Raw genomic sequence first — 21347 nt, 5'->3', positions numbered from 1 at the left:
ACATTAGTGGCATAAAGCTAGGTGCAATAATTTCTTTATCATCATCGCTTCAATCATATACTGTCCAGAAAGTTATTGATGGATTTTAAAGTCATTAAACATCAGAAGAAAGACGGGCCACATGAAATAAGGTTCTTTTTTTTCTATAGGAAACCAAGGAAATATAAGAACAAATTGATATTGATAATACCAGTTAAAGAATGTACGTCTGCATAGAAGAAACACTAGGGGGTATACAGAAAACAAATGGATTGTACCTGCATGAATTGTAGTCTCTTTCTCATGGCGACAAGGTCAAGATTTAGACTGAACTTATCTTTAAAACTTACCTAAAATTGTTATAGTTGGGTTCTGGTAAGTCATGTACTACTTTCCAAAGAGCCTGAAGCCTCTGGTTTTGTGGCCTACAATCAAAATTAGATAAGTTTAATAAACTTTAGGATCTGTTACATATCCTCTACACTTTCAACATTCAGTGTTTATGCAGTTTTAAAATGGTTAAATGGTTTGATAATATCAATTTCAATGTTGTAACACAGTTTTCTACTAGTTCTTTATTTGTGACTTTGGTCATGTGATGATTTAAGTTTATTTTGTTTTGTTTTGGAGAAGACAAAAGATGGAGATCCAAGTCAGGAGCCTTTGGCCTTTTTTAGTCCTGTATGTTTTTTTAATTTTAGTTTATTCATATGCTTTGGAGTTAGTATGACGTCCATTTTTACTGAACTAGTACACACTTTTATTTAGGGCCCGATGAAGTCCATCTCCAAGAGCAGGACTTTCTGCATTGCAGACCCATTGGATGTCTTTCGGCTGTTATCTGCTCTTTCGTCCGTTGTTGTCTCTTTGACATATTCTGCATTTCCATTCTTAATCTTATAATTATCTTAAACAGTCCATCTTTTTTTATTCAATAGAACAATGAACAAGAAACATAACTACTTACAGTGATAAAACATTGATAAAATCTTGGTATAAATAGTAAGTCAATAATGGTTCGGGTAGTTCTCTAAGATATTGCTTCAATGCACCTGGAAAAAATATACAATAGTTAATACCAAGATCAACCATAACTATATGATATTCAAAATAATTCTAATATATTAAAAGAGTGATACATATCACCATAACACATCTAAACACTTCCATAGTTCCACTACTTTGTACAATTAATCAACAAAATCTGAACGTTTTCAAAAGTCAAATATATAATTATCTTAAACAGTCCATCTTTTTTTATTCAATAGAACAATGAACAAGTAACATAACTACTAATTAAATTTTGTAATCTCATCCTGGCTTTAATGTGGAAAGATGAAATTTTTCTAGGTAGGTAAGCTTGTCGTAATAGGGAATACTTAATATTATTTTTAAAACTTGAAAACTATTCCAATTATTACATTTTTTTTTTTTTTTTTTTTTTTTTTTTTTAAGGTTTATCTATATTTTATTGAAATCTTTACATTTGTTAGTTTAAACATCGATTACCGGTACCTTATCCCGGCCTCATTAACATTAGTAATGATATTTATATATACAGGAGTTAGTGGTTGTTAGTAATATTCATTAAATATATATAATAAACTGGTATAAGTACAATGTAAGTTAAAAGCTAGCAAATATAAAGATGGTTCAACATAAATATCTATTAGAACAAACAAAAAATAAAACAATTCTTCATAAATGAGATATTATTTAGTTTTGAATTTTAAGGAATTAAACAAAGATTATAAATCAAGAGTAATTTCATTTCTTTTTTCTTTTTCTTCTCTCTTCCCTCCCCTTTTGAATGCAATAAATGTTTAAATGATTTTATTGAATTTTAACTCCTCCACCCTCCCAAGAAAAATTAAAAAAAATAAAATAAATTAAAGTTAAATAACTAAGATAAACTTTAAAACACACTGCAAGTAATTAAGAAATAAAAAAAAAAAAGGAAAGAGTAAAAATTTATGAATAGATAAATAAATATCAGGAAATACCAATGTAAAGAGGTAAATAGAAAAAAGAAATGAGAACCACTTGCATTCACTATCACTTTCTCTCAGTCTCTCATACACACATACAATTCTTATTTACATACACACATACATTACTTACTTATGTACATAGTTATTGTTTACAACTGTATGCATCAAAGAATAAACAAAATCTAATCCAAAAAAAAAAAAAAAAAATTTGCACACAGATTAATATCATACTCTTGTAGTGGAAATATATATTTTAATGGGGTCCAAAATTTTTCATATACATCAACATTATTATTTTTCTTTGCAATATAATATTCATATGACTGATATTGTATTATTCTATTTTTAAAACCAGCAATATTAGGAGTAAGTTCCTTAAACTTACATTTATATATATAATTTTTTGCTACTATAAATAAAAGATTTATGAATAAACTTTCTGAATAGAAACCAAGGAATATCTGTTTTTTACTGATGGCAAAATCCCTGCTATACAATCTTATTTGCTGTAGTAATGATGACCAAAATTGATATGTTATTGGACAATCATAGAAAAAATGTACAATAGTTTCGTCATCTAGTTTACAAAAAGTACATGAACTAGAATCTTTCTTTTTTATCTTGTACAAAAAAGAGTTTGTAGGAATTATTTGGTGCAGTATTTTATATTGAAAACTTTTTAAGTAGGTGTCTTTGCAAGACTTTCTTAGTAGCATAAAATATTTTTCCCAATTTTCAATTTCTGAGTCTATCAGCTGCTCCCATTTCTGAAATTTTTCAAGGGGAGGTTGAAATATATGATCAATAAGACTCTTATACACAAATTTTGGTTTCTTATTATTAATAATCTGAGTACAAAAAGCATCAGAGACGTTGACATTTTCAATCTGTTGAGAATCACAGTATTCTTTTATGTGATCTTTAATAAATTTTGGAATATTGGAGATTAGACTGTAATATTTTAGAAAATTATTTGTAAGAATCTTGTGTCTAATCTTTTGAAATGTAAAGAAGTCTTTGTTTTGACCATTTACAAGGTCTTTTATATACTGTACACCAAAGACCTTCCATTGCATATAAATAGTGTAATCTGAAATTGGCACAAAATTTAAAATATCTAGCGATAATATATCATTTGTACAAGCCTTAGTATAAGACTTTGCAGTATGTAAGCAAAGTAAAACATCTTTCCAAAAAGGATTCTGAACATAGCCATGAATTTCTAGCAGTTTTTCTTTTTGTAAAGAAAAGACTCTGTCACCACCAAATTTAGTTAATTCAGACAGTAATAATGTCTGCCATGATCCCTCTAAATTCAAAAGAAGTCTTCTAACCCAGCTTATTTTTAGATATGTACTAAAAGATGACAAATGCACCATGCTCAAACCTCCCTGCATAAAATCCCCAATTAGTGTATTGCGTTTTATACGTTCTAATTTCCCATTCCAAATAAAGTTATAAAAGAGAGTATTTAACTCTTTAATTTTAATCTGGGATAGATTTGGTAAAGCTGTGAGCAAATGAATTATCTTTGGTAATGCCAGAGTCTTAATAACAGTAATTTTACCTAGTAATGTAAGTTTTCTGTGTTCCCAAGCCTTAAGTATTGATGACATTATCTTGATTTTCTTTGTAAAATTTATATCTAAGATAGCTTGTAAATCTAATGAAAAATCTATTCCTAAAAGTTTGAAATTTGACTTTGTCCATTGAAGATTATAATTAGGACAAAGTAGAACGAAATTCATAACAGTGTGGTCGACAGCAAAACGTTTATTAGTAATTGTACTGAAAAGTTTACCTTTAACTTGTTTGTCGTGGGCGATGATTTTATGCTCACTCAGTCTATCGGAGGCCTTCAAGTGGGGATTTAAATAATCATTTGTTACAAATTCTGATACATAAAATGAAACTTTCTTTTCACAAATCATTTAAGGAATTTATTTTAAATAATTGTTATACCATCACTTACAACAGTTTCACTTTTAAGAATATTAATGTCCAGAGCTGATATCAATAAATAATAATAAAAAAAAAAAGTTTATTCATGGTAAAAAAAAACAAAAAAACTTTTAAGTTAATAGGGACCCGCGTTATTTCAGAAAATATCTTATTGATTAAGAGAACAAAAACTTCTACGTTGTGATCATTTAAGAGTGGCCTTGTATTTATTCAATGCTAACCATGTGGGCTTTGTTTTTTTTTATATACCATAAATCGATTCGTTCATTCAGATATTTGTCAGTTTGCCTTGGCTCTTCAAGTCCAACACACAACTTCTCACGAAATTGGTATTTTTCTTACAAAAATTACATCCATGTGATGTATTCTTTTCATGGAGAATGAATGTTGCACCTTATTTTATTTGTTATCGTGTTTTTTTGTGTGTATCATTGACGTATAAGACAACCTGAATCTTCTTTATTCAAATTTAAAACATACGAGATGGCAATTATGACACAAAATAACTAAATTAAACTTACAGCAGAAGAAAGATAATGAACATCACTTTTATAGTCTTCTAAATATAGAAGACGCGTGGTCTTTTTAAAAATGATGTAAATTTATAAAGGAAACAACAAACAAAATAGTTCGAATATTTATATTGGAAAAAGTAACGGTGTGTAAATCATAACAATTATTTTATTTCAATGAAAATCAAACTTGAATTTTTTAAGGTGCGAGCAAATTTTTAATTTTGGTCGCATTTTGAAAATCAATAAATCTTGTATTCTTGTTGGAAGCTGCACTATGTAGTTTATACCCGTTTTTTTTCAATGCATGGGTAGGCATTATATTCGTGATTATTTTTGCCTGAGCGATATCGAAAAACTATTATAAAAAGTGTCCTAGTTCAGTGAAAATGTACGTCATACTTATTTCCTAAACAAATAAATAAACAAACATTAATTAATTAACATACAACACTACCAAAGGCCAGAGACTCCTTACTTGTATGATTTTGTAAAAAAATGCATCTTTTTAAAACAGTCGAAAACAAAATTGTCTGTCCAATGGAAAAGTCGAAGCCCAAAAAAGATGAACAGTGCATTATAGAAACATAGAAGCTGGTTGCAAAAGTTGACGACAAGATCTATTTTATAACTTGAGTATGGCCTAATACTATTAACCTGAAATAAATATATTTATAGCAATTCCCTTGATACGAAAGATCTACATGTTGCCTTGGGCTTTTTTTTTCTTTTTTTTTTTTGCTCTTTGGTTGGGTTTTTGTCTCAATGACAATTCAATTTTCATTCTTATCATAGATATAACTGCATGTTAAAATAAGAATATGAAGTGTGATAGACAATCAGAAACATTCTTTCCAGGGACCAACAGGCGTTATCAAGCTATAGGTCCCCGTATGGCCTTCGACCATTAGCAAAATACACACTTTATAGAATGAAAGCTCCAAGAGGTCTTGGGATGAAAAAAAACAAACATAAAAGATGAGCGAGAAAAAAAATAGGGATACTGCATGGAAATTGGAAAATGGTCCGCAACATTAATTTAGTCAACTCACTTAGTTGAAATTAAAGACCTGGCGAATTTTAGCCTTTTGCAATGGATGTGATGTATGTTTATGAAAAAATCATGGTTTGTTTGGACATTTTTATAAATCAAGTCTTGTTTTTAAATTATTTGCAAGTAAGTTTTAAGTCATGAACAAATAATCACTCACAGAAAGACGTCAAATCCATCAACAAAAGAAAAAAATTAATAGACGACCGACAACGCACAGAATATCATGTATGTGTTCCGGACCAAATGAGTATTTGGACCATACGCATATATCATGACCATAAGGGTATACTAATATGGTCCAACCATACACGTATGGTCCAAATACTCATAAGGTCCGGAACATATTTTATTTGCGATCACAAATGCACGAAGACGTCCATTTCTATGTAAATTGGGTCGATTTTTTTTATATAGATAAGATGAATGCGTTTCTGTTGCCAAGTGTTTTTCACAAGTATAGTAGCAGTATAGCAGAACGGTTTAAGTTTCCTATATACACCAAATGATACATTTTGCCAATACAATAACGTAAATGCATGCAAATTTCACAAGGTTTAATCCAAATAGCTTTCTTACTATCCAATAACTTTCAAGTACGAAAAAGACAGGGCAGAAGTATATTTTGTCTTTATGTTTCGTATTTGCACAACTTTTGAAAGTGGATTATGCATTCGTTCTAAAATAAAATTAGACCAGATAAAAGTTAAAAGATTACATAACTCGACAATCGAAATTGTTAAATCCGAAAAAGATAATCAATCAATACATGCATTTAGTAAGTCATTCTTTTTTCTGAAAGAACATGGCTTTGCGATATCTTCTTATGAAAATTGATTGTCGAAACATAACAAAAACACAAGTAAAGGACGTTTATTTAATCAATATAAATCAAAACACAAATTCCTGATTAGTATTTCGAATTATTTTATATAGGCGTTGAGAACCTTTGGTGACCCCACGGTTTAAATGTTTATATTAAGGACGTCGTGAGCAATGGGCGTTATAGACGATCGTTCACCTAATCTGTCCCAGTCAATGGGATATTAAAGTGCGCCAATCAATGTCCATAGCCACACTGTTATGAATTCGATACTATATGATCTGAATATTTTTTGGTTCCAATCCAAACAGCTTTGGTCTTGGATGCATTCATTTTTAGCCCAGAGACCTTGTGAAAAGAATCAAAACATTTTAAAGTCTCCTCTAAAGATTTTTCCTTTCCATCCAAAACAAGAAATGTGTCATCAGCATACTGGCTCAACAATAATTCTTTGTTGTCAATAGGAATACCATGGATATCAGATGAAGATTTAAGTTTTAGGGCTAATAATTCAACACCTATAATAAATAAATATGGGGATAAGGGGTCACCTTGTCTACAGCCTCGCTCAAGATTGAAGAAATTTGACAAATTAACATTACTTATTACACAGCTTTTAGCTTCGGAATAGAGAGTCTCAAACCATTTGCATATAGATGGTCCGAAATTAAAGCTTTTTAGAGCTTTTACTAGAAAATCCCACACAACAGAATCAAATGCTTTCTCAAAATCAACAAGTAACAGTAAACCAGTCATATTATGCTCTTCCAGATAGTGCATAAGATCATATAATAAGCGAATGTTTTCCCCAATGAACCTATCTTAAAAAAACCCATTCTGAGTGTCACTTATAATAAATGGCAATACTGGTTTGAGTCTGTTAGCTATAGCTGCTGAAGCTATTTTAATGTCAGTATTCAGTAAACTGATAGGTCGCCAATTACTCATATATCTCCTATCTTTTCCATCTTTTGGAAGGCAAGTAATGTCACTCTGATATTGAAAACTAGAAAAATTTCTATGCTCATACCCAAAATTTAAAGATCGATATACAAATGGACCGAGATCTCTCCAAATTTTTTTATAAAAATCAACTGTAAATCCATCAGAACCAGGACTCTTACCATTTGTCATATGTTTCAGTGCCAAAGCACATTCATCAAATGTCAAGTTACCCTCACACAGATCACTTTGTTCCTGTGTGAGTTTAACATTATGGTTATAAAAAGAGTTGTCTTCCCTGTCAGATCTTCTGCTTGAATACAGAGTTTTATAAAATTTCTGTTGTTCAAAAAGAATGCTTGACTGTTCAGAAATATGTTTACCTTGGTAATCGATCAATTCAGCCATTGTCTTTTTAATGAAATTACTCTTCTCTAATTTGCAAAAGTATTCGGAGCATTTTTCTCCATTTTCATGCCAGTTTGCTCTTGATCTGAGGAGTAAACCTTCAATCTTTTGTTCCCTTTTATTTTCTAGTTCTAGTTTCTTCCCATATAAAGTAGCTTGAACATTAATATTTGGTGACATATTCATAATATTTTCTAATTGTTCAACCTCTTTTTCAAGCTTAGATGTATGTTCCCTATCCTCTCTATTTTTTTCAATACTATAAGAAATGGACAAAGTCCTGATCTTCATCTTCAGGATTTCAAAAAATAATTGATCATTACATGTAAGTTTAACATCGAGACAATTTTGAATGTCACCTGAAAGATAATACTCAGAGATAGTGTCCTTTATACATGTCTTAATTTTCTCAACATACTCAACATCTCTTACAAGTTGTGAATTAAATTTCCAATACTCCTTTCCCCGCTTAGCAAGACTGGCAGAAAAAGTAAAGACAATGGCAGAATGATCTGTCTTATAACCGGGTATAATCTTCGTGTTTTTCATAAGAGAATATATGTCCTCAGTAACTAAGAAATAGTCTAGTCGACTTTGTTTAATAGGAGATGGTTGACGCCAAGTAAATTTTCTGTCAGTAGGGTGACATGTTCGCCAAGGATCCAATAATTCTAATTTTTCAATAATTTCTTCAATCTTTTCACGAGATTTGGGATTTCTTTTATGTAAAATGTTATATATATCTAAATTGCAGTCCTGGACAACATTCCAATCACCACATAATAAAATACTAGTATTAGCATACAATGCTATTTTATATAATATATCATCAAACAATAAGGGTTCATCTGTATTATATCCATATAGACATACTAAAGTCAATCTCTGTTCAAATAAAGTGATATCAATAACAATACAACGACCATTCTGGTCAAATTTACTGTCATGAATAGTAAAATCTAAACCCTTTTTAAACATGATACTAACTCCAGCGCTTCTATTGTTATGATGACAAAAGATGCAAGTATTGCCCCATTCTTCTTCCCATATTTTTTCAACATCTTTACTGCTATGTGTTTCTTGAAAACATATAATTGAAGCATTTTTGCCCTTTGCCCAATCAAAGACATCCAATCTTTTCTTCTTATTAGAAAATAAACCCCTTACATTCATCGATAGTAAAGTTATATTATTATCCAATTATTACATGAGAGGGTATTACTTAGCTACAACCTCATCCTCTACTTTTATAGATATTAAACATATGAAACAATTTACCTGCTACACTATGTATATCAAGAGCATATTCATCCATATCCACTACACCAGCATCAAATGATGTCTACAATAAATAAGGTAACATGTATTAAGATCAGTATAAATCACCAACATTTAAGACATATTTTAAATGCCTACTGAATTAGATAGAATAACAGAACAGTGTTCTAATGGCCTGCTGTTGCAAATATGCCATCTGCCCTGGGGCACTTGCTCCAACATTTTTTTTCTTTTTAAAACTTTTTCATAAAGATGTATGTGTAAGATTGCTTAATATACTTAATTTTCCATATATATTTTCTATATCTATGGAGATTGACTTTAAATTAGAATATAATTTACCTGGATCAAGATCAAACAATTTAGTTGCCTCCCTTACCTTCAACTTTTTCACTCTTGAAGCCATCCCTGCTATTCTAAATAATCCCTGAAATTGAAATTAAATAATTATCGTTGTAGTCACATAAAAGCAATGTCATTCTACACTTTCTTTTTTTTCAATTTACATTTTTACAATTTCATTTAAGGCTATACAATATATCTTCAAAATACCAAACAATTTCAGTTACCACTTACAAAATATTAGCAATATTTTTTTCTCTCAATTTTTTTCCATATTTATGTGGAATAAGGACAAGAATCTAAGCCTGATACCAGATAAGAATAATGCTTTGGCCTTATTGAATTCAATTTAATCATATGAATTAGCAAGTTTAAACTACTGCTCAAATAACATCCTACAGATGCTCACAAGACATTAGTCTGTTTGGTATAATATGTATTTATATTATATTAATTGTGTCTCTGATATTTGCTTTACTAATTCCAATTAGAGGAAGGTTGTGGGTTCAAGTCCCAGCTGGATCATATCAGAATGGAAAATTTGCTGAATCTCCACAAGCTTAATTAAGCATGCAGCTGTTAGGAAGAGCAAACACAAGTCTGCTCTGTCAGAATATGTGTCCAGTTAAGTTGACAGGTCTTCCTGTGGACTGTTACCTTGGAAACTATCATATCTAAAATCCAGCTCAGCATGACAGTTAGTACAAGGTAAGGTTCATACTCATATAGCACTAAAATGTTCTCGTCCTCCATTTAAATTAAATTTGCCAGTGGACGTTTAACAGCCGTCTATCCTTCAAATACAATATAATTTAAACTTTAACCATACCTTAACTTTCAAATAAAATAAATACGGCCATTAATTGTTGTCGAATATAAAACCCTTATATCTACAAACTAACCTCTTCCTCCATTCCGCCCCCTTCAATGATTGTAACGATGCAGGCCTCTATCACAAGTGCTACATCTCGTCCTGTCACACGTAAGTGCTCCTCTAATGGAAGACCATATACTGGTTTATGAGGGTTACATTCTATTCAAGAAAAGAAAACCATATCAATATAATAACAATATTCAACAAGATTGCTATGCCATAGAGAAATGTCCCAAGTCACAGTGAAATTGATTTGATTTGATTTTTGATTTTTTTTTATTTGAACGCCACTTTTAAGCTTTGCTTTTGGACTATTTCATGGCAGCCAATTTTAATTGGTAAAGGAAGACTGAGTACCTGGAGCGTGACCTTTGATAGGACAAGAGTGCACACACTGAAATGTCTCGCCTTCTTTACTAATCATTGATATTATGTTGATACTCCTAAATATAAAGCTTTATTACGACTGTCACATAAACTTAACATGAACCATGAAAATGAGGTCAAGGTCAGTTGAACCATATGCCAGGCAGACATGTACAGCTAACAATGCTTCCATACAACAAATATAGTTGACCTATTGCTTATAGTTTAAGAAAATAGACCAAAACACAAAAACTTAACACTGAGCAATGAACCGTGAAAACCAGGTCAAGGTCAAATAAAACCTGCACAACTGACATATAGATCATAAAATATTTCCATACACCAAATATAGTTGACCTATGACATATAGTATTAGATAAAAAGACCAAAACTCAAAAACTTAACTTTGACCACTGAACCATGAAAATGAGGTCAAGGTCAGATGACATCTGCCCGCTAGACATGTACACCTTACAATCATTCCATACAACAAATATAGTAAACCTATTGCATAAAGTATGAGAAAAACAGACCAAATCACAAAAACTTAACTATAATCACTGAACCATGAACATGAGGTCAAGGTCAGATGACATCTGCCCGCTAGACATGTACACCTTACAATCATTCCGTACAACAAATATAGTAAAGCTATTGCATAAAGTATGAGAAAAACAGACCAAAACACAAAAACTTAACTATAACCACTGAACCATGAAAATGAGGTCAAGGTCAGATGACATCTGCCCGCTAGACATGTACACCTTACAATCATTCCATACAACAAATATAGTAAACCTATTGCATAAAGTATGAGAAACACAGACCAAAACACAAAAACTTAACTATAACCACTGAACCATGAAAATGAGGTCGAGGTCAGATGACACCTGCCAGTTGGACATGTACACCTTACAGTCCTTCCATACACCGAATATACTAGACCTATTGCTTATAGTATCTGAGATATGGACTTGACCACCAAAACTTAACCTTGTTCACCAATCCATGAAATAAGGTCGAGGTCAAGTGAAAACTGTCTGACGGGCATGAGGACCTTGCAAGGTACGCACATACTAAATATAGTTATCCTATTACTTACAGTAAGAGAGAATTTAACATTACAAAAAATTTGAACTTTTTTTTCAAGTGGTCACTGAACCATGAAAATGAGGTCAAGGACAATGGACATGTGACTGACGGAAACTTCGTAACATGAGGCATCTATATACAAAATATGAAGCATCCAGGTCTTCCACCTTCTATAATATATAGCTTTTAAGAAGTTAGCTAACACCGCCGCCGCCGTATCACTATCCCTATGTCGAGCTTTCTGCAACAAAAGTTGCAGGCTCGACAAAAACTAGTCAATTAAAAGGCTGAGGCCACTCTGGGAAAATGAAGTATGTGTATAACAAGCATTGAACTTACAGTAAAGTGTCGTCCAGCGGGAATATAAATCATAAGTGTATTTTGAACTTTTGTGTTTGTTGTTGAAACTGTTGTCATTTTAAGGAAAAAGTAAAAATGGTGTAATCAAAATAAGAGTACAATATGGTCATCTACACATGTCAAACAATTCTAAAATAATGAAGAGGTTTCAGTCAAACAGTTCCAAGAGTTCTGTTTAAAGAGTTCATTGATGTATGATAGCCAAAAAAGTAGTCACATTTTGTAGTTGTAGCCAAAAAAGTAGTCACATTTTGTAGTTTAAAATTGTCCAATCAAAATGTACAGTTGGTATAGTTTTGTCTACTACACATGATGACAAACAAATTTTTCTTATTCACTTTAACTTTATTTCACATTATTCTTGAATTTTTAATTGATGTGGTTCACTTGGGTCTTTTAATTCATTCAGTTGTCATCTGTTAAAATGTAGACAACAAATGCTATGTTTTGCTAATAGTCAATCATCAAAGGTTTTAGCCAAGTGAAAATGGTTCCCAATAAATATGAACTCTTTCTGTTGTTTAAATTGATTGACATAACTATAAGTAATTTCTTAACTCGCTTGCATACACTAATAAAAACATTCAATTTGAACCTTTATTAATGTTTAGTCTAAGTATTCAAAAGCTTCTTTTCCTTTAAGCTAAAAATATTTGGGTTCGTTTATGTTTGTAATTCTCAAATTGACTAAGAAATGTACCATAGACAAATAGGACATCAAAGTTCAGGACAACGAGGTTCTACTGTAATTTTAACATACCTAATGTATCCCTCATTTTGGGTATTGTTTTGTCTAGTTCGTCTAAGGCTTTTTTGTGGTAAGCCTGTTGTATTTCTAATAACTGAAAGAACATTAAGCATATATAATCATATCACACATAGTAACTATAACAGATACAGGACAAACAAAAGGGACAATATAAACACAAAATGACCTTAATCATGAGGATTTTGCAGGTTAGTATCTTTTAGTTAGTCTTTGTCCTCTAACCTTGACTTTTAATAAGTCACTGTGTATACTTAGTAAGGATATTTAGTTTGTACACAGTGGTCAAGGTTATGAAAATCAACCTCAGTTTGATATACTTTTACTACTCATAAATTTGACCTTCTTCTTCATGTGATATGAGAATTAAGTTCCATCGAAATATTATTGCAAGAGTTTCATGATTTTATTCTTTATCAGGTTATCAAGGTGATGGATTCCCAGTCAATCAATATTTTTACACATGTTTACTATACTTTTGTGTTGATGTAGTGTGAAGAAAATCAAAGGACCAAACTACTGTATAGCAGTTATTTTTAGCTGGTGTAAAATTTTGCGATATTCATTGAATAAGGTATACAAAATATTTTGGCGAATATAATTTTGGAGGATTCAAAAAATAAGCATAGATTACCTTAGCTGTATTTGGCACAACTTTTTGGAATTTTGGATCCTCAAAGCTCTTCAACTATGTACTTTATAAATATTTTGATAGGAGCATTACTGATATGTCTTATGTATATAAAATGCGGGTCTGGCGTACTAAATTATAATCCTGGTACCTTTGATAACTATTTTATCAATACCATTGCATGAACACCTTTAAATTGGCGGAATTTATTTTGGCGATTTTGTTCTATCCGTGAAAATAAGTTAAAATTTACACCCAGCTAAAATAACCCACTGTACGGTATCTGAATAAATAGTTATTCATAATAATGATTAAATCCATCTTTGTACGAGGAAAAAACATCTGATTTGATATGGAAGCTATCCCCAAAGATTTCTAAAGAACATAAGTAATATCTTGTTTGATCTGCCTATCTATAAAAGGAGATGGATTACTAATCCACTCAGCAACTGAGAGAGTAAAACTTCCCAATTGTAGAAAGCAAACACAAAAAGATCAGAAAAGTTTGGAAGCATTTGTTACTGTGATTGTTGAACAATAAACATAAGTGTGATTTTAATTACTGTGTTTTCAGAAATACATCAGGTCTTCAAAATTTTAAATTGTAGTTTTAATATTGCGAAAGCTATCTGGTCACAACTTTCTCATAAACATGTTTAACCCCGCCACATTTTTGCGCCTGTCCCAAGTCAGGAGACTCTTGCCTTTGTTAGTCTTGTATTATTTTTAATTTTAGTTTCTTGTGTACAATTTGGAGTTTAGTATGGCGTTCATTATCACTGAACTAGTATATATAATTGTTTAGGGGCCAGCTGAAGGACGCCTCCAGGTGCAGGAATTTCTCGCTGCATTAAAGACCTGTTGGTGACCTTCTGCTGTTGTCTGTTCTATGGTCGGGTTGTTGTCTCTTTGACACATTCCCCATTTCCATTCTCAATTTTATTTCCCATTACTAAAAACTTCGCAAAAAATTTATGATTTTACAGTTTACTTACACTTAATAATTTTTGACTATGTTCAGGTTCTCTGGCTATAAAATTGTACATTTCTGTTGTTAATTGATCCTGGAAGTAAGATAAAAAACAATGTTGAGAATTATTGTAATATATGTAATCAGATTATTAACTAGTCTGACTAATACAACTTGATTTGATTGACAAAATGTTCTTTACTGACAAAAAAATGTTGACCTCAATCTTAAATGAACAAGCATTCTGTGAGTATTGCATGGCAATACGTAGTCCCCTCCCGGTTAAAAATTCATTTTATTGGAACAAAATTCTATCTTGATCTATAACTGGTCATGGTGTAAACTATATAACAAATATCAAGTCAAAATCTTCAAGCATGAGGAAAAAAATATTTTTGTATTTTTCATTTAAAAAATTCATAAGGGTTCTGCTGGACCCAGTGTCTCGCCTACTTTTGCTGACAATCGCAGGCTCAACAAAAATGAGGAAAAAATCAATAAAAATATTCCTCTTGATACTATCTTTTGATTGTAAGAAGCTTCTGTCCAAGTTTGGTAAAAATCCAGGATAGTCTATGAATCTAATAAATGTTTTAAAAACTCTTACTGCAGACTGTATGTAATGTTACCTGGAAGAAAACTAAGTCCATTTATAAGTAAAATACAGATACACAGGTACGAAATTTTCATTCTAGATACTAGCTTTTGATCATAAACAAGCTTCTGTCAAAATTTGGTACAAATTAAAAATGGTATTTAAGAAAGTTATTAAAATTTTAAAAACTTTAACCGCAGAGTGAATGTGTTGTTTCCTGGCAGAAAATCTAAGTCCATTTAAAAGTTAAATATGGAAAAAATGGATTTAATTTTTACCAAATTTACTTCTGGATACTATCTTATGACCATAAACAAGCTTCTGTCCAAGTTTGGTAGAAATCCAGTATAGTTTAAAAAAAAGTTATTAAAATTTCAAATCAAGATCTTTCAAGAATGACAAAAACAAGTGCAGAAAACAGATTATTTGAGTTAATTTTCTATGTCAAAGGACCATAATTCTGTACAAAATCATCAGACAGGAACACAACTTGAACTTGACCTGTAATTTGTCATGATAAATCAATACACCAAATATCTTCAAGCATAAAGAAAAAAGTGTGGAAAACTGTTAAGCCAGACTGACGGATGGACAGACAGACAGACGGAGTGCAAATCCAAAGTCCTCTTGACTTTGTCGGTAGGGGACTTATAAAGGGACATGGCAATTCTAAAGTTTAATTAAAAATATACTTGATCATTTCTGCTATGTCAAAGTTACTGATGTAAAGGTAAAAAATAAACCAGATGCTCTGCAGGGCGTAGCTTTATATGACCGCAGAGGTTGAACCCTGAACGGTTGGGGCAAGTATGGACACAACATTCAAGCTGGATTCAGCTCTAAATTTGGATTGTGATTAAATAGTTGACACAGCATAGGTTTCTGACACAGAATGAATGTGTTCGAATGAACTTAAAATTTTTGTTTTCTCTTAGAGCAATTCACTATGCTGTTGAATATTAATCCTCTCAAAAAAATGTTTGAAGAAATTTTCTTTTTTATTTATGAAATTTCAAATGAGAAAAATTGAACCCAATTTTTTTAATCACATCCCCCTTTCCCTTATTCCAAAACTAATCTCAATTATAATTTCTAATGGAGTTTGCAACAATAACTACTCATTCAAATACATCATAAAATATTAAGATGTAAAAAAAACTGCTTGTTATCACTGAATGGTAAAGATTATTTTAATTTATCAGTTGGTAGTAAAAAGTGAATATACATTGTATATTGTATATAACAAAGATTTAAGTTGATTCTGGACAAAGAAAGATAACTCCAATTAAAAAAAAATCTTGCTATTGCACAATATTTTGCAATTAGATATTTCTTGCTTACTATTCTGGACAAAGAAAGATAACTCTAATTAAAAAAAAATTGCTATTTCACGATATTTTGCAATTAGATATTTCTTGCCATTGCGCAATACTGTGCAATTGAAAAGACTTGCTATTGCACAATACTTAATATAATAATTTTAGATCCTGATTTGTTTTTTTAAGTATAAGTTAAGAATCTACATACACAGTCATGACAGTTAGATTCGGCATATCAAAGAACCCCAATTATTCAACTTGAAAACTGGGCCCATAATAAAAAATCTAAGTACATTTTTGGATTCAGCATATCAAAGAACCCCAAGATTTCAATTTTTGTTAAAATCAGACTAAGTTTAATTTTGGACCCTTTGGACTTTAGTGTAGACCAATTTGAAAACAGGACCAAAAATGAAGAATCTACATACACAGTTAGATTTGGTATATCAAAGAACCCCATTTATTCAATTTTTGATGAAATCAAACAAAGTTTAATTTTGGACCCCGATTTGGACCAACTTGAAAACTGGGCCAATAATCAAGAATCTAAGTACATTTTTAGATTCAGCATATCAAAGAACCTAACTGATTCATTTTTTGTCAAAATCAAACTAAGTTTAATTTTGGACCCTTTGGACCTTAATGTAGACCAATTAGAAAACGGGACCAAAAGTTAAGAATCTACATACACAGTCATGACAGTTAGATTCGGCATATCAAAGAACCCCAATTATTCAATTTTGATGAAATCAAACAAAGTTTAATTTTGGACCCTTTGGGCCCCTTATTCTGTTGGGACCAAAACTCCCAAAATCAATACCAACCTTCCTTTTATGGTCATAAACCTTGTGTTTAAATTTCATAGATTTCTATTTACTTATACTAACGTTATGGTGCGAAAACCAAGAAAAATGCTTATTTGGGTCCCTTTTTGGCCCCTAATTCCTAAACTGTTGGGACCTAAACTCCCAAAATCAATACCAACCTTCCTTTTGTAGTCATTAACATTGTGTTTAAATTTCATTGATTTCTATTTACTTAAACTAAAGTTATTGTGCGAAAACCAAGAATAATGCTTATTTGGGTCCTTTTTTGGCCCCTAATTCCTAAACTGTTGAAACCAAAACTCCCAAAATCAATCCCAACTGTTCTTTTGTGGTCATAAACCTTGTGTCAAAATTTCATAGATTTCTATTAACTTAAACTAAAGTTATAGTGCGAAAACCAAGAAAATGCTTATTTGGGCCCTTTTTGGCCCCTAATTCCTAAAATGTTGGGACCAAAACTCCCAAAATCAATACCAACCTTCCTTTTGTGGTCATAAACCTTGTGTTAAAATTTCATAGATTTCCATTCACTTTTACTAAAGTTAGAGTGCGAAAACTAAAAGTATTCGGACGACGACGACGACGCAGACGACGACGCCAACGTGATAGCAATATACGACGAAAAATTTTTCAAATTTTGCGGTCGTATAAAAATTACTTTAGAAATTGGAAAATATGAAAAACATTATATACATTTGTCATAATATATTATTACCCTTGCTTGTTCCATTCTAGCACATGAATCTTCATAATGTTCCTTCATTGTATCTGCTTTATTGGCTGCTTGCTGCATATTGGTTCCACTAACTTGTGTTTGTTTCACTGCTTGATGCCATCTGTAAAATCACAGTTTTTACAAATATAACTTTTCATAAGGACCCATTTTTATATATTTAGTTACTGAACTCCTGTCATTGATGATTAAAAGAGGGTACCAGATTTATTGCACAAATAAGATAAACCTATTGTACTTTATAGTCTGGATCCTTTGCTCCTTTTGTGTCAATTGGTTGCTGTCAATTATGGATGTCACATCAATCTTTTTTTTTTATTTCTTAGTCAGATCGGTACTTAATAGACTGGATCCTTTGCTCTTTTTGAGTCAATGCATTCCTGTCAATTATGAATGCCGCTTAAATCATTTTTGTGTTCCTTAGTCAGATCAAGGTATATATATTGTTCATCTCAAGAAATTTCTATCTTAAATGCTACTTAATGTCAATATTAAATACTATTAAAGGTTTATCTATCATACTCGAAGATCTAAACCAAACTTAAATGCTTTATATATTTCTATGTAAATGTCCATTCGTTAACAAGGAAATAAAAGAAAAAAGTTCTATACCAGATATAACATAATAGGATATTAAAAATCAAGTCATTTTGTATCATATATTCTTACCTGGTTTTCAGTGAATCCATATCCAATGTTGTTTTTGTTAAATTCTTTTTGAATTTGTTAATTGCAGGAATTTCGACCTGAAAAACAAACCAGAATCAGTACTAATGATGAATATATATCAAGTTCACATAAACAATTAATGTATATCAAAACTCTTTCAAACATCTGAATCATTTATAACAATATGCTATATTGTGATGCACTAGGCCACAAAACATGTTGTAATCTTCACATTTTATGTCTTTTTGTAAAAAACTTGCATACCAGAGTTATCCACTCTAGGAATCATGTCATCTTGAAGATTTACTGGCATTGTTTCATTATTATTCCTGTCACATAATGTTGTCATTTTAGCGGTATTTTTAACATTGCCATATAAACAGGAGGTTTGCCTAGCCATAAAACCAGTTTTAACCGACCATTTTTAAATTTTCTTCAAATGTCCTTTACCAATGGCAACACCTGAATATGGCAGTTGTTTTCAAATAGTCTATTTCTATGTATGTTGGCATTTGTTTTTGTAGCAGACAAGTTTTTCTGTGGTTCCTTTATTTTCCTTTTATAGCTGATTTGTGTCCTTCAGTTTAAATTTGTAACCCAGATTTGTTTTCGCTTAATCAAATTATGACAAATGAACAGCAGTATACTACTGTTACATTTATTGTTTGTATTATGCTAAATTGTTTTTTGTATAAGGGGACTTTACTTTTGTAAATGAACTTTATGAAAAAATCAATATGGTTTTCTTTAATAATAATTTAAAAGGATGTCATTATTATCTTACATCTAAAATTTCTTGCATTGGCTGTAATACTGCTTTCTCTACTGATATATCATGGTTTAACAGGTGACTAGCCAAGTTACTTTGACATTCTCCACACATCTGATATAAATTCCTACAAAAGAAATTATTAACAATTAGTAGAGACATGCTTCTACTTCAGAGGTCTACAATAACTTAACTATGGAAACACATTTCAAATAACAGGTGCTTTTTCTAAATTTCGAGACCAACACCAATAGTCATTTATTTAGCATCAAAACTTGAAATGTCAATTAAGAACAACCAAACAAACTTGAGTGAGGACTGAGGAGTAGTATCTCTTGTTTTTAACAATTACAATTATTGTTATAACCATGCATTTATTAATTCTCTATCCTTGAGGACTGACAGTTGAACAGAAATAGTACCAACCAGGGTAGGAATACCCTTTACCATCAGATGTCAAATGGTCATTTTCAGTTACCATTAACATCAAATTGGTTGAAATTTTACCGTGATCTGTCAAATATCTTTAACATGATTTGTCAGAGGTCTAAAATAATTATCGTTACCAGTTTTTTTTTATTTTAAATTAACATGATTTGTCAAAATCAGTCAAAATTTTTCGTCTAAAAGAAAGTGTACATTTATCATCATGCACCAAAAATTACCATTCATGCCTTAGGCAAGAATTTTTACCATTATTTGTCATGTTGGTATTTCCTTTACTCACACCCAAAGTTCTGCATCTTTCTGGAATTTACTTCCTCAGCTATGCTCAAGACCAATAGAATGGGATTAAGGTTGAAAGCACAAGCCACAAACAATGTTCTATATTCAACAAATATATATGAAATAATTCTAGAATTATTACAAAAATAAATTGTTATTTTACAGATTAATCCAGCCAGTGTAGAATCTTACCCCATTAATGTCTCATTACCAAGTACACCAGCACTTTCTATCATACTGATGGCTAAGCTGGTTTCTGGCATCTTTTTCTAAAAAAATACAAAATACAACATTTATCTCAACCATCTTGACAGTGGACATACATGTTAAATGTGTAATAAATCTATTTCATCCTATACAGTAATAATTTAATTTTGGATGTAACACGTCTTCTGATTGGCAAACGTTGTTTAGTTTATCAGCCCATAGACATAATTTAGTCATGTGACCGTGACGTCATCAATGTTTTTTCATGATTTACTCCAGTTTACAATGGAATTTAGAATTAAATTGAATATTTTTCTGCCTATTCGAAATAACATAAAAAATGTGGTGCACACTTTTCTACGAGGGTTATTTAGTGTGACCACATTTTTTATGTTATTTCTTCATAGACAGAAAAAACATAACAGTCATTCCTTAAATAATATAAATATTTATATTATTTATATATATATTTATATTATTTATATATATATATATATATTTGTGCTCTGTATATAATAAAATTCATAGAAAAATTAGTCATTCCTTAAATAATATAAATATATATATATATATATATATATATATATATATATATATATATACAACTCGTCTAAACATCAACCCAACAATGTTAGATCTGTAAATTTGTTTTCGCAAATTTTTGGTTCTTCCCTCGCCGGGATTCGAACCCATGCTACTGTGATATCGTGACACCAAATCGCCTGCACTGCAGCCGTCCCGCTAGACCACACGACCACCTGGGCTCTCAAAAAAAGAGCTTTCGCTGGCCGTGTGTTACCTTTCCTCGTCAGTTTTAATCTAATGGCGTACTACAGTACATGATATATAAGGCATGAAGATGTTATTGTTACAGATCAGCTAAATTATCTATAGTAAAGGATCCTACAAATTAATGTAATATACAGTCACAGAAAATAATTATATTTATAAGTACATCTGAGTCAGTGACAACTCTACAACAGATGTATCCATCGGATCGTCATCAATGATGGTGATACATGGCTGTGTACATAATGTATATACAACTCGTCTAAACATCAACCCAACAATGTTAGATCTGTAAATTTGCTTTCGCAAATTTTTGGTTCTTCCCTCGCCGGGATTCGAACCCATGCTACTGTGATATCGTGACAC

General features: G+C 31.1%; 1 protein-coding gene across 6 annotated transcripts in view; it reads right to left on the bottom strand.

Moving 5' to 3' along the window:
• LOC143045938 (rho GTPase-activating protein 44-like) overlaps positions 1–21347 on the bottom strand; it is a 75381-nt gene that overhangs the window by 34200 nt on the left and 19834 nt on the right. For all 6 annotated transcript variants that reach the window (XM_076218783.1, XM_076218784.1, XM_076218786.1 and 3 more), the window contains exons 3-13: positions 20178–20254; positions 19275–19386; positions 18491–18567; positions 17804–17924; positions 14373–14441; positions 12741–12822; positions 10191–10321; positions 9326–9373; positions 8947–9010; positions 947–1031; positions 330–404 (exon numbers count right to left, since the gene is read on the bottom strand). In XM_076218783.1, the coding sequence (XP_076074898.1) occupies positions 330–404; positions 947–1031; positions 8947–9010; positions 9326–9373; positions 10191–10321; positions 12741–12822; positions 14373–14441; positions 17804–17924; positions 18491–18567; positions 19275–19386; positions 20178–20254 (941 nt within the window). The remainder of the gene's footprint in view (positions 1–329; positions 405–946; positions 1032–8946; positions 9011–9325; positions 9374–10190; positions 10322–12740; positions 12823–14372; positions 14442–17803; positions 17925–18490; positions 18568–19274; positions 19387–20177; positions 20255–21347) is intronic.

The sequence above is a fragment of the Mytilus galloprovincialis genome, chromosome 9 (genome assembly GCF_965363235.1).
Source record: "Mytilus galloprovincialis chromosome 9, xbMytGall1.hap1.1, whole genome shotgun sequence".
NCBI lineage: Eukaryota > Metazoa > Mollusca > Bivalvia > Mytilida > Mytilidae > Mytilus > Mytilus galloprovincialis.
This window is presented reverse-complemented; position numbering and strand designations above follow the sequence as displayed.